The 17264-nt window shown below is 31.7% G+C and overlaps 1 protein-coding gene across 6 annotated transcripts in view; it reads right to left on the reverse strand.

Annotated features, from left to right (window-relative positions):
- Positions 1-17264, reverse strand: part of VPS13A (vacuolar protein sorting 13 homolog A) — a 226450-nt gene that overhangs the window by 90120 nt on the left and 119066 nt on the right. For all 6 annotated transcript variants that reach the window (XM_064361629.1, XM_064361630.1, XM_064361634.1 and 3 more), the window contains 11 exons: positions 15104-15231; positions 14592-14761; positions 13683-13900; positions 12747-12979; positions 11448-11540; positions 10607-10963; positions 9575-9676; positions 7993-8151; positions 7569-7824; positions 6099-6259; positions 2606-2709 (listed from right to left, as the gene is read on the reverse strand). In XM_064361629.1, the coding sequence (XP_064217699.1) occupies positions 2606-2709; positions 6099-6259; positions 7569-7824; positions 7993-8151; positions 9575-9676; positions 10607-10963; positions 11448-11540; positions 12747-12979; positions 13683-13900; positions 14592-14761; positions 15104-15231 (1981 nt within the window). The remainder of the gene's footprint in view (positions 1-2605; positions 2710-6098; positions 6260-7568; positions 7825-7992; positions 8152-9574; positions 9677-10606; positions 10964-11447; positions 11541-12746; positions 12980-13682; positions 13901-14591; positions 14762-15103; positions 15232-17264) is intronic.

Below are 17264 nucleotides of genomic sequence, written 5' to 3' on the forward strand. Positions count from 1 at the left end.
CCCTGACTTAAGCATTTAAATTATTTGTTAAACAGTTAACAGATATGGCCTCTTTTACTTCTACATTCCTTCTATAATTTTTACTCTATTTTCCACTCTTACTTCTTTTTTTTTTTTTTTTTTTTTTGAGACGGAGTTTCGCTTTTGTTACCCAGGCTGGAGTGCAATGGCGCGATCTCGGCTCACCGCAACCTCTGCCTCCTGGGTTCAGGCAATTCTCCTGCCTCAGCCTCCTGAGTAGCTGGGATTACAGGCATGCACCACATGTCCAGCTAATTTTTTGTATTTTCAGTAGAGACGGGGTTTCACCATGTTGACCAGGATAGGATGGTCTCAATCTCTTGACCTAGTGATCCACCCACCTCAGTCTCCCAAAGTGCTGGGATTACAGGCGTGAGTTCCACTCTTACTTCTAATACTTAAAGATAAAAACTTAATTTTCTCCAAATTGAACTAATGGTAATACACTTATCCAGTTTACCAAAACATTTATTGGACCGATTATGTAACAATGAGAAGGCAAAATTGAAAACAAACAAATGAGTAAGATCATAATCAGGTGGGAAATGCAATGTTAAAAGATAACTACTGCATTGTGATAGGTACCAAAAAACATATGTCTAGAGTATACTGAGGGCAGAGAGTAGAATGTGGTTGGCTCTTTCTAGACAGACTGCAAGGTGTTTGCAAAGGGACAATTTTCCCAAAAACAGTGCTCTGAAGAGAAGATCTGAGTAAGAGAAATATAAAAGGTCAAAGAGAAGTTCAAGGAATGAATGAAGAAAACAAGAGAGAAAGATAATCAATGGTAGGAGGTATTAAATGAGAAGAGATAGTAGTGTGAATGTCTTGAAACAGAGTATCAAATGCTCTGAGACAAGAAGAAAAAAACAGATTAAATTAATAGATGGAGATAAAATTTATAAAAATGGAGCAAGAAAATGAGGGAGCATCCACCTAACTGTGAACTTAAATTATCTTTCAAATTTTATCTTCCAACATGCACTCTACATTCCAATGAATTCCCAACTATTCCTTATAATGCTATGCTTTCATGTTTCCTTATCTTTGTTCATGCACTCATTCCTTAGATAGTTCCTTTTCATCTAATCTTCATATTACTACATTACGTATGTTACTGTACTTCATGTACCTCGCCCAGGAGTCAGTCATCAATCCCTTTGTGTTGTCTATAGTTTTTGACAACTATAACACTTTCTCCTACTGTTTCCTATCTTATACATTTATGTAATATATCAATCTTTCGATGGCAATAGCCACATCCAATTCATCTTGGTATTGAGTGCCTCACCCACAGAAAACCTTGATAAATATTTGTTAAATGAATTAAAAAATCAGTATATTTAAATTCTATTTAAATATTTCAATAAAATATAAATTATTTTCCTATATTTATCTGTATCTATATTTATCCCTATCATTAATCTAAACATGAAAATAGGCAAAGATAGCCATTTGTTAATTTAAGACCTCACATGTTAAATGTAAGTGCACCTACACTGAAATACTAGATTAAAAGAATACCTAATGAGAAATCCAAGTTGGTTAGTCAATAATAATTCTAGTTAAGGTGTAATAAGTATTTAGTAACTAACAATTCTCATTAAGATGAATTAAGTACTTAGTCACTAATAATTGTCATTAAGATGGATTAACTATTATGTAACAAATCAATATTTAGCCTTGGAAAAAAGTATAAAGGTACTGTTTTCTCTACTATGGACAGAGTCACAAAAACATAGCAGAAATGCCTAAACCTGCTAGACTGCCTTCGGAGCATTAAGGATCCCATTCTGAACTTCTGGACAAGCGTTAGAACAAATGAAGGCAGGGAACAGGTAAGTACTGCTTGTGGTTTTGCCTCTGTCCTTCTGTAGTACTGAGGTAAGTACCTATTTCTAGTGTGTATTCTAAAATAAAATGGTAAACAAACTACAGTGCTTAATTCTGAGGAAAGTTTTATTCTCCAATAGGGTTCAATTTCCATATAAGAGATTATTTTCAGTACCAGAGTACATACCTTGATTAATACTTGTTATGATATAAAATCTATGAAACTAGCTCATAACTCATCTTCTGTTATAATTTTATGTTCTTAAAACATATATCAAATTTAATTACTTTACATATTTAAGATTAATGTAGTATATACTTCTACTTACAACTCTATCCCTTAACAATGAACAAATGTGCAGAGAAAAGGATAAAATATTCCATTTACTAAAGGAATTTCAAAAAAATTCCATTATAAAACCTTTGAAAAGTAAAAATTACTTCATAATAGTATATCTAAATTCAGAAACCACCAAACATAATTATTAGACATTTTTAAAACTCATAATCATATGACTATGCTGATGGTTATATTACAATCAAAATATTATATTTAAGAGAAAAAGCATATGTAATATGCTTCGTATAAGCTGCTATAATAAATTAAATAATACTTCTTTTTAAAGATCTAAGTGCACTGAAATCTAAATAAGTCAGATAAGCTATTAGCAGGATGGATTTGATCAAAGTTATCCATACAAAATCAGAACTAAAAATTCTTAGGGTAAATAAAATGATAAAGAAAAAATACCGATAAGAGCCTAATGGTATGTTGAATTCATTTTCAGGTGAGACAGTTCCCAATAAGGTATCCCCTTCATAAACAGAGAGCGGGACTGAAAAATGATTTCTTATCTGGGAAAGAAAAACAAATAATATTTAGTATAATTAATCTAAGAATCTAAAGACATGTAAAAAAATATTTCCAAGTAAATATCTTAACAAAAGAACTATCAGGCAATATTCATCTTGCTTATATAAACTGAAAAAAACATACATATTATTTATCCTAAAACATACAAGAAAAATTTCTACAGTTTTATATATATAAAAGGAAATCTCAAAAACAACCTTTAAGCATCCTAGAGGAGAATAAGATAATACCTTCTTGACTTTAGGATAGGAACTAAAAGAATTTAGTTCCTTTAATTAATCTAAGAATCTAAACTAATTACTAAACTACTCTGTTTAGAAACATGGCTTTGTATAGACAAAAATAGAAAAATTTCATAGAAAAAAATCAAAATTTTAAATATTTGAATGATAAAACTGATAATACACAGACTGGGAAACATCTGTAATATACTCAACAAAAGGTTTATAACCACAACATGTTCAAAAATCCTAAAAATCATTAAGAAAATTGCAATGAAGAGGAAAACAAGAACAGAATGTAAACAGGTGATTCACAGAATGGAAAAACTGACCAATAAACAGATGAAAAGATATTTGACATTCCTAGTAATCAAGAAAATACAAATTATATTCATAGAATATCTTTTAATACCAACAAACAACAAACTGCAAAAAAAAAATCAGAAGTATGGTAGCATCAACAGTTGAAAATGATGTGAACAGGAACTCACATACACTACTGGTAGAATGTAAATTGATAAAGTAACTATGAAGAGTAATTCGACAAAAACTTAGTAAAAATGAAAATATACTTTCTTCTTAGCAATTCTGTTGCTAGTTATATACCCAGAGAAATGTTTACATATGTGTATTAATTCATGTTCACTACATTCATTCAAAACACTGATACTCACTATGGCACTGATTTTATTATAAAAAATCAAAAATGAAAACTATCTCAAGAATAAATAAGAAAATTTTCTTCAAATTGATATTATCATGTAAAATCATTAAAATAATGACCTATGTATCCGTATATGATTACACTTCAAATATTTGGATGAAAACAGAACACAGCAAAATAAAGTGAGCAGTGTAACATTTCTATAAGACACTAAAAACACAAGTATGTATTTTCTCAACAGGAATAATAGTTTTAAAAATATGGTACTAAAAATAAATACAAGATATCACCAAATTGGTATTACCTCAAGGAAGAAAGAAGGAGGGAATGTGAACTAAGAGGGAAACAAAACAGCTGACTTCAACTTCATATATATATTTTTTAATTTGAGGGAAACATTTTTAAATGTCAATGTTTTCTAAATTTCATGGTGTGGATAAAGACATCTGTATTATAATAAACTTGAAAGTCCACTATCAAAATAACGAACATCCACAGCATTCCACAACAGACATTAACTGCAAGTTTTCTAACATATTTTCTGATTATACATATTATTTCAAATAAACTTCACATTCAACTTATGAAGGTGTTTCTTCTGTGAAGATAGTTGTTAACTTGGTGTTCTTGCAGAGGATGGGGACACACTATGGATGGAGCTTTCTATTCCTGAGAAAGGGATCCTGAGACCATATGCCCCAGCCCCCAACCCATGGAAAAATTGTCTTCCATGAAACAGGTCCCTGGTGTGAACAAGGTTGGGAACTGCTGCTTTAATGAGTTAAAAAGTTAAACAACGAGAGGCGGAGCAAGATGGCAGAATAGGTGTGGTGATGTGCATCTATAGTCCTAGCTGCTCGGGAGGCTGAGACAGGAGGATTGCTTAAACCCAGGCAAGTGTGGCTGCAGTGAGCCATGATGGCACCACTGCACTCCGGCCTGGGCACAGAGCAAGACGGACTGACGGACAGAAGAAAGGAGGGAGGGAGGGAAGGAAGGCAGCAAGGGAGGGAGGAAGACATTAAAACTCTAGACAAATATCCCTCACGAATATAAATGCAAAATCCAACAATATACTAAAAGGTTAGTAAGACTTCATGATTATGTGAGATTAATTCTAGGAATGCAAGGTTGATCTAACATTCTAAAAAGATCAGTGAATATAATTCATCATACTACAAATTAAAAAACGTATCTTCCTCTCCCACAGAAAAAGCATCTGACAAAATCCAAAATCAACTCTGATAAAAACTCTCAGCACACTAGGAATAGAAGGGAATGTTTTCAACCTAAGAAAAGGCATCTATGAAACTACAACACAAATCATGTTTAATGGTGAAAGAGTGGACAAGGCAAAAACATACGCTCTCACCACTTCTACTCAAATTGTATTCTAGCCAGTGTGATAGGCAATAAAAACCAGATAAAATAAAGCACATCCAGATTGGAAAGGAAAATGTAAAAATGTCTTCATTTGCAGCTATCAAAACTATCTAAATCTACAAAAATCTACTAGAATATGAGAGTCTAGTAAGTCTGCAAATAGAGGTTAATATAACTTGTATTAATAAATATTATCAATCAGTATTTAAAAATTCAAGGACAAGCCCATTTTATCCAGATTTTTTATAAAATTGATAACCTGATTCTCAAGTTTAAATAAAAATGAGAAGGACCTAGAATCCTCTGGAAAAAAAGCATATGGTGAAGAAAAAAAAACCTTAATCCTTAACTTCATACTGTATACAAAGGTTCACTCAAAATGGGTATGTGGCATATCCATATAATAGATTACTGTATATAGTATGTGTCAACTTATGTATCCATGTCGTTACTACTGAGCAACAACATGGATACACATAAGTTGATACATACATACAAAATTTTTCTGAATGAAAGTCAAACTCCATCTGTACTGTATTCCATCTATGTAAAGTCCTAGACCATGTAACTAATATACAATGAGGACAGATCAGTGGATGCCTAGCAATGGTAAAGTGGGAAAATAGGAAATTTTTCTAAGAAATAAATATGTTCATTATATTCACTGTGATGAAGGTTTCAAAGGTGCATTTTTGTGTCAAAACTCATCAACTTAAAATATATGTAGTTTATTGTACATACCTAAATAAAACTGTACAATTTTTTCTTCATTTCTCTAAAAATTATCTAATCAAATAGAAATGATATAAATATATTACAAAGACCTAAAGCAAAACACTGTTGAGTATTTTATTTATTAAAAAAAACGCTAAGATGATTTTACAAAATATTCCTATTAAAAATTCTAAGAAGTATATTGAACAAATTCCTACCACTGGTCATATCCAAGTAGCATAACTGCTGGTAATGAGTTTTCTTTTTGATATCAGCTGCATTTCTGTTATGGTTTATATTCTTTTGGTAATAATTTGCTTTATTTTTTTTTTTTAATTAGCATAAGATATGCGTAACAGGACATGCCCCAAAACTGATCATTTCATACCTGCACTGGGGAGCGAATTGTGACCTTCTTACTTCCTTCCACTGTATCAATTTGACAAACAATAGATCTTTCAACTCCAGACTCTCTGTGTCGTACAGTGTACAGACGTCGCCCCACTTTTGTTAAAGGAATCTTATCAGCAGTAGAATGGTTAACAGGTGCTAAATTAAATAAGTATGTTTAAAGGTTTTTATGATTCATTACATATTAATTTTGCATGTTATATATTACAAATATCAGATAATTCTTAAACTTATAAATAATAATCACTAAAGTCTTTGGATATAGTCCATAAAAAGGATATTTTAAGAAACCACCATATATTTCCACAGCATTCATGAAAAAAATCGCATACAGGAGTTTAAACTAAGACAACAATAGCAAATCTTTCAAAAATGAGTAATGAGAGCAATTACTATAAAATACAAGAATACTGACGTCTAGCTTGCTGTCAGAATAACCAGAGTGTATTCTACCTTTTGGTAGACATGGTAAATATCGAGGTGACTTAAATTTTTGTTTTTTATTTTTCCAACAGCTTGTGTCACTCTCTTATATCTTGAACTTGATTAAACAAAATTTTATATATATTTACCTAAAGCATATGTTATATTGGGGATGAAATTACTTACTTGCATAAATTTCATTTACCACCCTATCCATAAAAATGTTAGTTCAAAAAAAAAAAACAGGTAAAATTAACAAGAACATTAATTACAATGCTATAACAACACCTGAAACACGTGTCACATTATTTTCTAACTAGAAACACAAGCTATTTTAGTAGCCTACCCTCCCACGTCTAATTAATCTTTTAAACGATGCCCTCCTCAATAATTACTTAAACTTAGAGTATCAAAAAGTGGTGTAGGTGAGGCTTTGGGACTATTTAACTTCACGATGACTACATATTATGATAATTTAAGAATGTATATATTTCACCTTCAATAAAAATGAAAAAATTCTGGGAAGCAGAAAAAACAAAAGGAAAAACCTTCACCTCAATAGGCAGAACACAAAAAAGACTACTTACAAATCCTAAAACTGTTAAAAATTGCTATTTGCATGAATTCAAACTTTGAGTTCATTCAGTTGCAAAACTGGTGGAATACTATCAAGTGATACCAAAGTGATTAAAAGAACCCCCATAAACATCTAAATATCTATGGTCTGTAAAAGCTGAATGGGGTGAGATTTAATATTTTTCCTCCCAACAATAAAGCAGTAAATTGCCATGCTGTAAATAATGCAGTGGATAAATAAAAAGTTTGGAATACAAAGATTTAGTAACAACAGTAACCAAGACACTGCAAAGACAAAAAACAGTTCTTGACCTGTTAGAAAGGAGATCAAAAATAAATAAATAAATAACAAGAAAACCTTGCTAAGATTCTAAGAAAGAGTAAAATAACATGTAAATTGTAATTTAAAACGAAAGAGTCCCAGAAACGTAATATATCAATTACTTACTAAGAAGAATGAAGAAGAGTTTGCTGCTTAGGCTAGTCATTGCACTGAAATGATCATTGTCCTTGGTTCGGACATAATCCATATTTAAACTCTCTTCATTTTTCAGTACGTATGATTTTGCCATAGGAATGTTGAGTACACTAAAAGAATCACTTGGCGAAACAGAGACAGTAAGTCCAAGTGAATTTAAAATCATAAACGGTGCTAGATCCCTTACGAAGTCAGCTGAAGAGCCAGTGGCAGCTTCTGTAAATGCCTAGTAAGAAAAAATTATCTTAAATTAAATGAAAAGTGTAAAATCAAACAACAAGCAGAACATTAAAGGACAAATGAAAAATAACTAAGTTATTAAACTTCTTATTCAACAGACAGATCAACTCAGACAAGTATCTCAATATTTAAAGTTTTGAATTTCTTTTCTTACCTTAACTAAATTATTTAACATTACAAGACCACATTTGGATAATGTAATGTTTAATTGGTCTTTTGAATGGAAACTGATGACAGTTTTATATTCTGGCACTTTGTAGTTTTCTTCCTCACGATCTGACTCAACAATGGCCTTTTTTGCTTTCTTTTTCATCTAAAATGATAAATTATAGAAATATAACAAAAATTTATTTCTAGGAGCACAACATGACTAGACAAATCCCAATTAACAACACTAGAGACATTAATACATTTTATCTGTTCTAATTTCAGTACGTTCTACTGCCTTACTGAAATTACTCGGACATCAGCCAACTAAGGTCATACAGGACAGAAGTATTAGAGAAAATCAATCATGTCATCCTTACTGATAGTAAAATGGCAGATAAAATTCAGAAGGAAAAATAAAAACCTAAAATTACTCTGTGTATCTGACATCTGAATATAGAAGCACATACTTCAAAGCAACATAAAAATTCAGACCAAGAAAAGTAATTTAGTGTATTGGCCATGCTAATAATAAAAGAACAGAAACCCAGGGACTTAGAAAGGCAGACAAGAGTAGCAGAACAGTGCTATAAACCTAGAGCTCATAAGAATCAATACCCTTTACATTTTTTAGGAGTCACAGATACATGCAGTAACCTAAAAACCACCAAGGAATTCCTTTACTCAAATCCTTCATCTAAAATACCTGGAAAATAAAATTAAAGATGTAATAAGAAAAAAGCTAAACATGCGAAGTTAGCCACCTTCATTGTTAATTTAACTAGCTTTAAGCCACTGATAAGCTGTCTACAGCTTGACAAAGTCATTATTAGGTAGGAAACACGTAATTCTGCAGTCTCTTGCTTCTGAAGCAAAATTCCATCCATCTAAGGCCCTGATTCTCATGATTACATAAACCCACAATGTATTTCAAATAAGTATGTTCTTACACACACACACACACACACACAGAGGATGAAGGAAACTCGGGATAAATAACAACCTACAAGATGATAGAAGCATTATAGCATAGTGGTTTAGAATGGATTTAACCCCTGTGCAGCTGGATTTGCACCCCATCTCTTCCACTTTGTAGCTATTATTACTTCAAGAAGTCTCTTAACTGCCCTGGTCTCAGTCCCGCTACATGTTAAACTAGGGATAAAAACTCTCTCTTCCTCCAAGAATTGTTGTAAGGATTAAAGATAAGCTAGTTAGAACCATGTCTGGCACATAACACTTGCTACATAATTAACTGTATTAGAAGCATAGGCAACATTGGCCTTTGATTTGAAAATTATATTCAAAGGTCAAACAAGGAAGCATGTGGGCAAGGCTTATGATGAGACAACCTGAACTTTATTGTGATTAAAATAAAGTGTCTAGTGTGGTATAAACATTCTCAATTTTGGAAAATATTTTTCAGATTTCAAATATACCATGATGGGGGAACGTTAGTTAATAAAGGGGGGGGCTGTACATATGCAGAAGTAGGGGGTATATGGGAAATATCTGTTCCTTCTTCTCAATTTTGCTGTGAATCTAAATCTGTTCTTTAAAAAACAAAGTATTTAAAAACACACATATACCTTGATACCAAGATTCCATGGTCTAAAATCCTCAGTCTGATCAATTTCTAAGGGTTCGAGCAGAGGCTCCCATACACCAAACATTTCATTATAATAATGAACCTACAGAGAGAATTTTTCATTAAAAATGATCTTCCATTCTGTTTCCCAACATGTTTTTAAGTCCTATCATTTCATCTATGCAAACACCAGTATACATGCCATTCAGTAGCTTCCTTTAAGCACTCCCTCAGCACTTTCCTCACCTGGCTAATTTCATAATACATATTTGCTCTTCACAATTTAGTCCAGATAAAACCCCTTTTTAGGCATCTTTCCTTGATTCTACATTATATAAAAGTGTAAGGCATGTCTTTCTAATTCTTTATATTTCTATAAGAGATTATTATCCAGATATTCAGAAATTTGGACTATAACCTTTAAAAAAAAAGGTATTCAACTTTAACTCTCTTCTTTTTTGAGGCTGGGTCTCACTTTGTCCCCCAGGCTGAAGTGCAGTGGTGCGATCTCAGCTCACCGCAGCCTTGACTTCCCAGCTATTCTCAAGTGATCCTCCCACCTCAGTCTCTTGAATAGCTAAGTCTACAAGTGTGAGCTACCACCACAGGCTAATATTTTGTATTTTTAGTAGAGACGAGGTTTTGCTATGTTGCCCAGGCTGCTCCTGAACTCCTGGGCTCAAGCAATCCTTCTGCTTTGGCCTACCAAAGTGCTGGGATTACAGGTGTTAGCCACTGGGCCTGGCCTCAACTTTAACTCTTAAAAAATTCTGAATCTAATCAACAACTGTCAAATAACATATTACCTTTAAGTTGACAAAATCAGTTGAAATATAAACTTAATGTGGACATGTACTTTAAAAGGAACGTATACATAAAAGCAATTGTTCAAGGGAAAAATTTGAAAACTTTTTCTCAAAAGTTTTCCACTCAACATCATATTTGCAGTAAGCTTAATTTAGATAGCTACATAAGATTCCATAATATTCCATATGTATTATTATCTGTTATAAAATTGGAAAAATATGCTTACTTCTAGCTCAAGCTGACAGTGCAGATTTATTAGGGAACTCCAGTTTTTGCCTTCCCCTGAAAAACGTGACTTTGCCAAAAGCATAGGCACTGTTCTATGACCAACTCCAGCCTCAAGAACTATAAAAATAGAATCAATGTTCATTTTTATCATCTCGCCTTTGGGTACCAATTCAGTTGTGGGAGCTGTTTTTTCAGTTTCATTTGATTCTTCAAGAAACCACATTTTTAAAGTCTTTGTATCCTTCTTTTCCCATAAATGTGCAGTAGAAGAAGCTGTTTCTTTTGGGAGAGTTTCCTTATTTGTATACAGTGCTGAAGTTATGGTAATCATAGTGTTTATAATAACTGGTGAAACCTAAGTGGGGAAAAAAACTAATGAAAAATCTATACAAAACACTTTCAAACATACTATTTCAAGAAATATTAAATATACTTGCTGAAGGATTATGAGAAATTAAATACTGAATTAACATTACTATCATAAAATAGTAGATACAATTTACTGTCTATAAAATTTTTTAAATTACCATAACTAATTATGACTTGTTAAAATATTTACACAAATCTTGTAGATATTAAACTGATGAGGTATAAGTAATTGCAACCATATTAGGGATATTAGATGTTAACTACACAAATGTCAATAACAAAATACAGAATAGTATTCATTATAAAATATATATTAAATAACTTTGTAAATATCTCATAAAAATATATTTTCAAAAACACAAATACATCTATTTTGTTTGCCTAACAAAAGACTTGCTATAATAACTTTCTAGGATTTACTAATTTTTTTAAGGACACTAAATATTCAAATGATTGCTATTTTAATTTACCTTTAGTGTCAGGGATTTTACTGACATATCAATCACTTGTGGATCTGTACCTATCTGAGTCGTTTGATAAAACAAGTCACAGGGCTGCAAAACCTATGAGAGAAAAATCAATACCACTAAATTAATGTTTAAATATGAAAATATTTCTATTTAAAGACTTTCCTGGTAATAGGTATGTCAAATAAACAAATTAATAAAAATAACTATTTAAAAAGTGACTCAATAATACACTTCTAATTATCCTGTAGGAAGGATCTCTAGAACTTCATATCTGTCCTACTCTTCCACAGTAATAGAAGTTTTATCTGAGCACAAGGTAGCTCAGAAAAAAATACCACATTCTTCAATCTTTATTACAGTTAAGTGTGGTCATGCAGCTATGTTCAAGCCAAAAAGGATGTGAATAAAAGATATATTTAAAACTTTTAAGTCAAAACCTACAAGAGAATCGGTAAACCCTGCATTTTCTATTCTCTCTCTTTGCTTAGTGGAGAGTCAACAGTCTTGCAAATTTGGGCAACAGTTTATCTTATATCCTAACTAATATATATGTATTCATTGTAACAAAATTACATCTTATGTTTCTATGGTGACAATGTTTAGAACATTTAAGCTTCTATAGCTGCATACCAAGCAGCAGGAAAAAAATACAGAGAAACAAACAAAAACTTATGCTTCTATTACTCCTTTAGAAACTCAAATATTTTTATAAGTATTTTAAAGATTACTGGGAATCAGCCAGTTAATTTGAAAAGGTGGCTTTAAAGAAATGAACTTTAAGTAGAGTTATGAAGAGGAAGAAGGCCAAGAGGTTATTAGAGAGTAAAATACCAATGTGAAATATGTCAAAGCAAATGGCTGAAGGTTCAAATGAAGTTACATGGAGACAAGGAAAAATGCATTATTTGAGCAAAAACATCCACACAGGAGAATAAAGTTAAAACAATAAAACTGAAACAACATGGGAAACAACTGGCAGAAAGTCTCAAAGTCCAAAGTGCAGTTTGGAATCGACATGGTTAGAAAGTCAAAGATCTTAATTGAGAAGTGTCAAGATAAACCCAACTTCTTAGCGAGAATATTCCAACAAATACTAACAGTAATGAGCAGCATCTGGAAGAACAAAAGAGTTTCAAAGTTGGTAAATAATATCCTGAATTAGGCTCTCTAAGCAGCAGAGAGAAAGATATTTTACAGAGCAAGGTTGGGAAGCATGTAGGTAGTTTTTCTTTCCTAAAATGGTCTACACTACATCCAAAATAGTTTACAATTAAGCAGATGATCAAATAGTTAACTTACCGTAGTGATTTTGCCTTTTCTCTTGACTGGAAGAAATGGGCAGGCTCTCACTTGGAGATCTTTAATAGCAGCAGTCATTGTACTATTTTCAAGGTCACCTTTATAGCAAATTTCACATTGTGTTGTAATGACTAAGGCGGGAGCATCATTTTTTGTCATGTCAGCCACAAACACAATTTCAGGATTTTTAATAATAACATTAATTTCCACCTTCTCTGATTCCTGTGTAGGTACTAAAACAAATAAAAATAAATAAATTATTTATAAATATTTGCTATATATTATGAATAACTTATTTGTAAGAAAATATTAAAATGAAATAATAGTAAAAAGTAAAACAACAAAATCTTAATTCCCAAAGGAATCAACTACAACCCTTAGTAAAGATTTGAAGAAGCTATAAGCATAAGAACATTTTTAAATGAGGGGAAAGTCTCTATGATTTAACTGGAAAGCCTAGAAACTAATCTAGCTTCCAACTCTCAACTTGATACTCCTTCTAGTATACCACAGTGAATGACATATTGTAAAAGATAATAGAGAAACTGCATGTTAAAGCTAGGAATAAATATAACAAAAATAAATGAGTGCTTTAAATTGAAATACTATCTTAATTGTGAAAGGGTATGGTCAGTTCATTATTTACTCTGTTTTTTTCCACTAGACAAATTCATTCAAATCACTGCCTGAAGAGCAGTACGATTACTTATTCTAACACAGGTTTCATAATTTTTAAATGCAATATATATTCACACCTTTAAAAAATGCAAACTATACATCCTCCCAGCAAACACATTAAGGTTTTCCTTCTACTCTGAAAAATAGCATTTTAATTTATTAAAGCATTTACCTTGATGATCTAAAAGGCTGATCAAGGTAAGTCCTGTTGTAGCACTTCAATAAAACAAGTATTAAATACTTTAGCCAATAACTAACCTTCTTCCTTAGCAGTCCATGTTTGCACACTGGTTTCTACAGCAGTACCTGTGGTGTAGGCCTCAAGAAAGACATTTGCAACAGTCTGCAGAAATTCTACACTTGCACAAATATACATTTCTTGAAAGACAGCATCGGTCACACAACCGTCTCTGACTTTCCTGTACTTTATATCCATCATATCTCTTTTGTCAAACCCAACCGTCAGTCCTATCATTCTGGAAAACACAGTAACATACAATTTCTATGTATAAGTAACTTAGAAGTAATCAAAACTGAAAGAACTTTCACTGAAAAAAAAAAAAGCATTCTTAAGTCACATCTCTTGGGAAGATCCACAAAGTGTTCCAAATAAAAAACTTACAAATTTCTGGAACACAAATTTATCACAAATTAATTACTTATATATCACATAAGTAATTTATCACATTACAAATATATCAGATGTATCACAAATTAATTACTCATAAATGAATCAAAATTATATCACAAATATAATTTACTGAACATACACAAAGTATATGTTCACTGAAGTATACATTTATAAGAGTTTGAATCTCAAGATATTTTTTCTTTTCCCTTTTTCATGTATTTCCCAATGCAATTAGCATGGATTAACAATAATTTATATTAGATTTATATTAGATAATGTAATTTAAAGAATGTAAAAACCAACTGAATCGAACTGAGTATTTCTATTTATTCAATGAATCTATCAATTATCCAGTAAGAATAGCACATAATGGAACCAGGACATTTTAAATATTGACTGAGCACTACGAGTTGATTGAATTGAAGCTTTAAAGAACTTAGGATGTACTCAGAAAATGAACGTGTAACTCTGGGGATAAATTCTGTAAAATATACGATTTCTCAAGTGAAACCTTAGAACATCATTACAATACATACCGAGGAGTTGCTTTCTTGACATGAGGCCTTTTATCATCTAAAATACAGTTTTTTAATGAGAAGGAAGAAAATGTTGAGTCATCTGTATACATTTTTAAAGTACTTAAAATATTCTCCAATTTAAATTCGGCAAGTTTCAGAGAAGGATCACGAACATCTGTAAAGGAAGCCTATGAAAGGAAAAATCAACATAAAATTACACAAAAACACAAGTCTAGGGGGAACTACTACAAATTATTGCCTCTGCTTATAAGAAACATCAAAATTCTCTATCTCCAAAGGGCTCTAATGAAAGGCAAAAAATATATACATATCACTTTAATTTTACAATTTATTTTTCACATTATTAGCTATATGATAAATAACTCATTTAAATTATCAAAGTGAAAAGATCAACGATTTTTCTCAGAGGGACAGATACTACAAAATGCATGTTAAATATTAACATTTGTTACATCTAACTATGCAATTTTCACAAGTGAAAATATATTTTCTTTTCTTCCTTGACTTACTTGTTTAGGACCTGGACTATACAGCACCATGGTGAGATAATCAGTTTTGAAGCTCACGTTTAGTGTTGTCTTAACTGGTGAGGCACGTGAATGTACTTCTACCACAGCAGCTGTCACCACAGTTGATCCTTGAGAAAATTAAAGTTATTTAATAAAAGAAAATATCATGAAAAGCAGCTCATTAAAATGCCCTTGAAATAGATTTAACAGAATTACTAATTAAACTATATACAAAAATGACATTCAAGAAAATAAAATATTAGAAAATTTAGACGTAAAACTCAGTAACTTCTGACTCTTCCCATAATAATTTGGGAATATTAATTGAACACTTGGTGCTTCTGTTTCCTCTTACTGCTTCTGTTTCCACTTCTGTTCTGTTCCAAGGAAAAACAGAACTGATCACTGAGTATGTTTTGGGGATTAAGTAAAATAGCCCATGTAAAACACATACTACAATACCTGGCACGTAATTCAGTATTCAAATTTTACTTTAAAAAACTAAAACCAGGAGACATTTTAAAAATTGTTCTACTAATCAGAAGAATCCAAAATTTGTTTTCTACATTTAAATTTTGAATCAAAGCATTATATGCACGTATTAAATGAGCTTAAAATGAAAACACAGCACTTTCTAATTCTCATAATATCTAACTTCAGAGACAAGCACCATTATGCCAGGTAATGTATTTTCTTTTTCTTTTTTTGTTTTTTTGAGATGGAGTCTCGCTCTGTCACCCAACCTGAAGTGCAGTGGTGTAATCTCAGCTCATTGCAGCCTCCACCTCCTGGGTTCAAGCAATTCTCCTTCCTCAACCTCCTGGGTAGCTGGGAGGTAGTGTATTTTCAATTATGATAAAAATTTACATACAATGAAATACACATATTGGGTATGAACTATTGGGTGAAATTTTGTAAGTGTATATATATCCACGTAACCACCATTTCAAGTAAGATAGTGAACACTTTTACCCCTCCAGAAAGTTCCCTCTTACCACTTTCTAACTAATTCCCAACCTCTCTACCATTCTAATTTCAATCATCATAGATGAGTTCTGTATATTTTTTAATTCCATACAAATGGAGTAATACAGATTGTACTATTTTGTGTGTAGCTTCTTTCAGTCAACATGTTTCTGAGATTTAACCATGTTGTTGCATATACAAGTAGTTCACTCTTATAGCTAGTCATGCACTCTATGAAAAGAAATACTTTATCCTCTTATTGATGAACATTTGAGTTGTTTCCAGATTTGGGCTACTATAAATACATCTGCTATATATATATTCTCGAATAAGTCATTTTGTGTATCTATGTACTTATTTTGGGGTAGGGTGGGAGTAAATACCTAGGTCTGGAATTGCTCCATTAAAGGTGGGTATATGTTAACTGCCAAACTCTCTGCCAAAGTGGTTATACTATTTCACATTCCTATCAGAAGTATGTGAGAATTTTAGCTGTTCCACATTCTCACATCAACCTGTGGCATTGTCACTCTTCTACAACTTACCTCATCTGGTGAACTGTAAAGTTTTCCTAATAAATAATTATATGAACAATTTTTCAAGTGTTCACTGCCCATTTACATAGCATCTTCTCTCAAGAATCCAAATCTTTTGGTCATTATTTTGCTTTGAAAAAGTTGCTATTAATTTATAGGAGTTCTAATGTATTCTGGATAAAAGAAACATACCAAGTCCGAGGCTTGGCTTTTTCCTATCTTGTTACTATCTTTGATGAGCAGCAATCTAAAATTAGAAACAAATCTACTCATAGAGTTAAACATTTTCTCTACTGTTTATCTGTTTCTCTTGGATTCTATTACTGTCTTCTTTTCATTTACTTTGAGTTTAATTTCTTCTTCTTTTTCTAGTTTCCTGTGGTAGAAGATTTGATCTTTGATTCTAAAACTTATTCTTTTCTAAAATATTATTCTACAGTTACAAATTTCTTTCACCACTGCTTTAGTTGTATTTCACAAATTCTGATGTATTTTATTTTCATGATCATTCAGTTCAACTTCTTAACTTCCCTTGTCATTTCTTTTTGATCTATGGGTTAGTTAGAAATTGTTTTATGCCCTAATAGTTCAAGCTTTTTCATATCCTATTGTTACTACCTTCTAATTTAATCCCATGTGGTCAGAAAATTTAATGGTAC

The sequence above is a fragment of the Aotus nancymaae genome, unplaced genomic scaffold (assembly GCF_030222135.1).
Source record: "Aotus nancymaae isolate 86718 unplaced genomic scaffold, 86718_ANA_hifiasm-v0.15.2.pri h1tg000041l, whole genome shotgun sequence".
NCBI classification, from domain to species: domain Eukaryota; kingdom Metazoa; phylum Chordata; class Mammalia; order Primates; family Aotidae; genus Aotus; species Aotus nancymaae.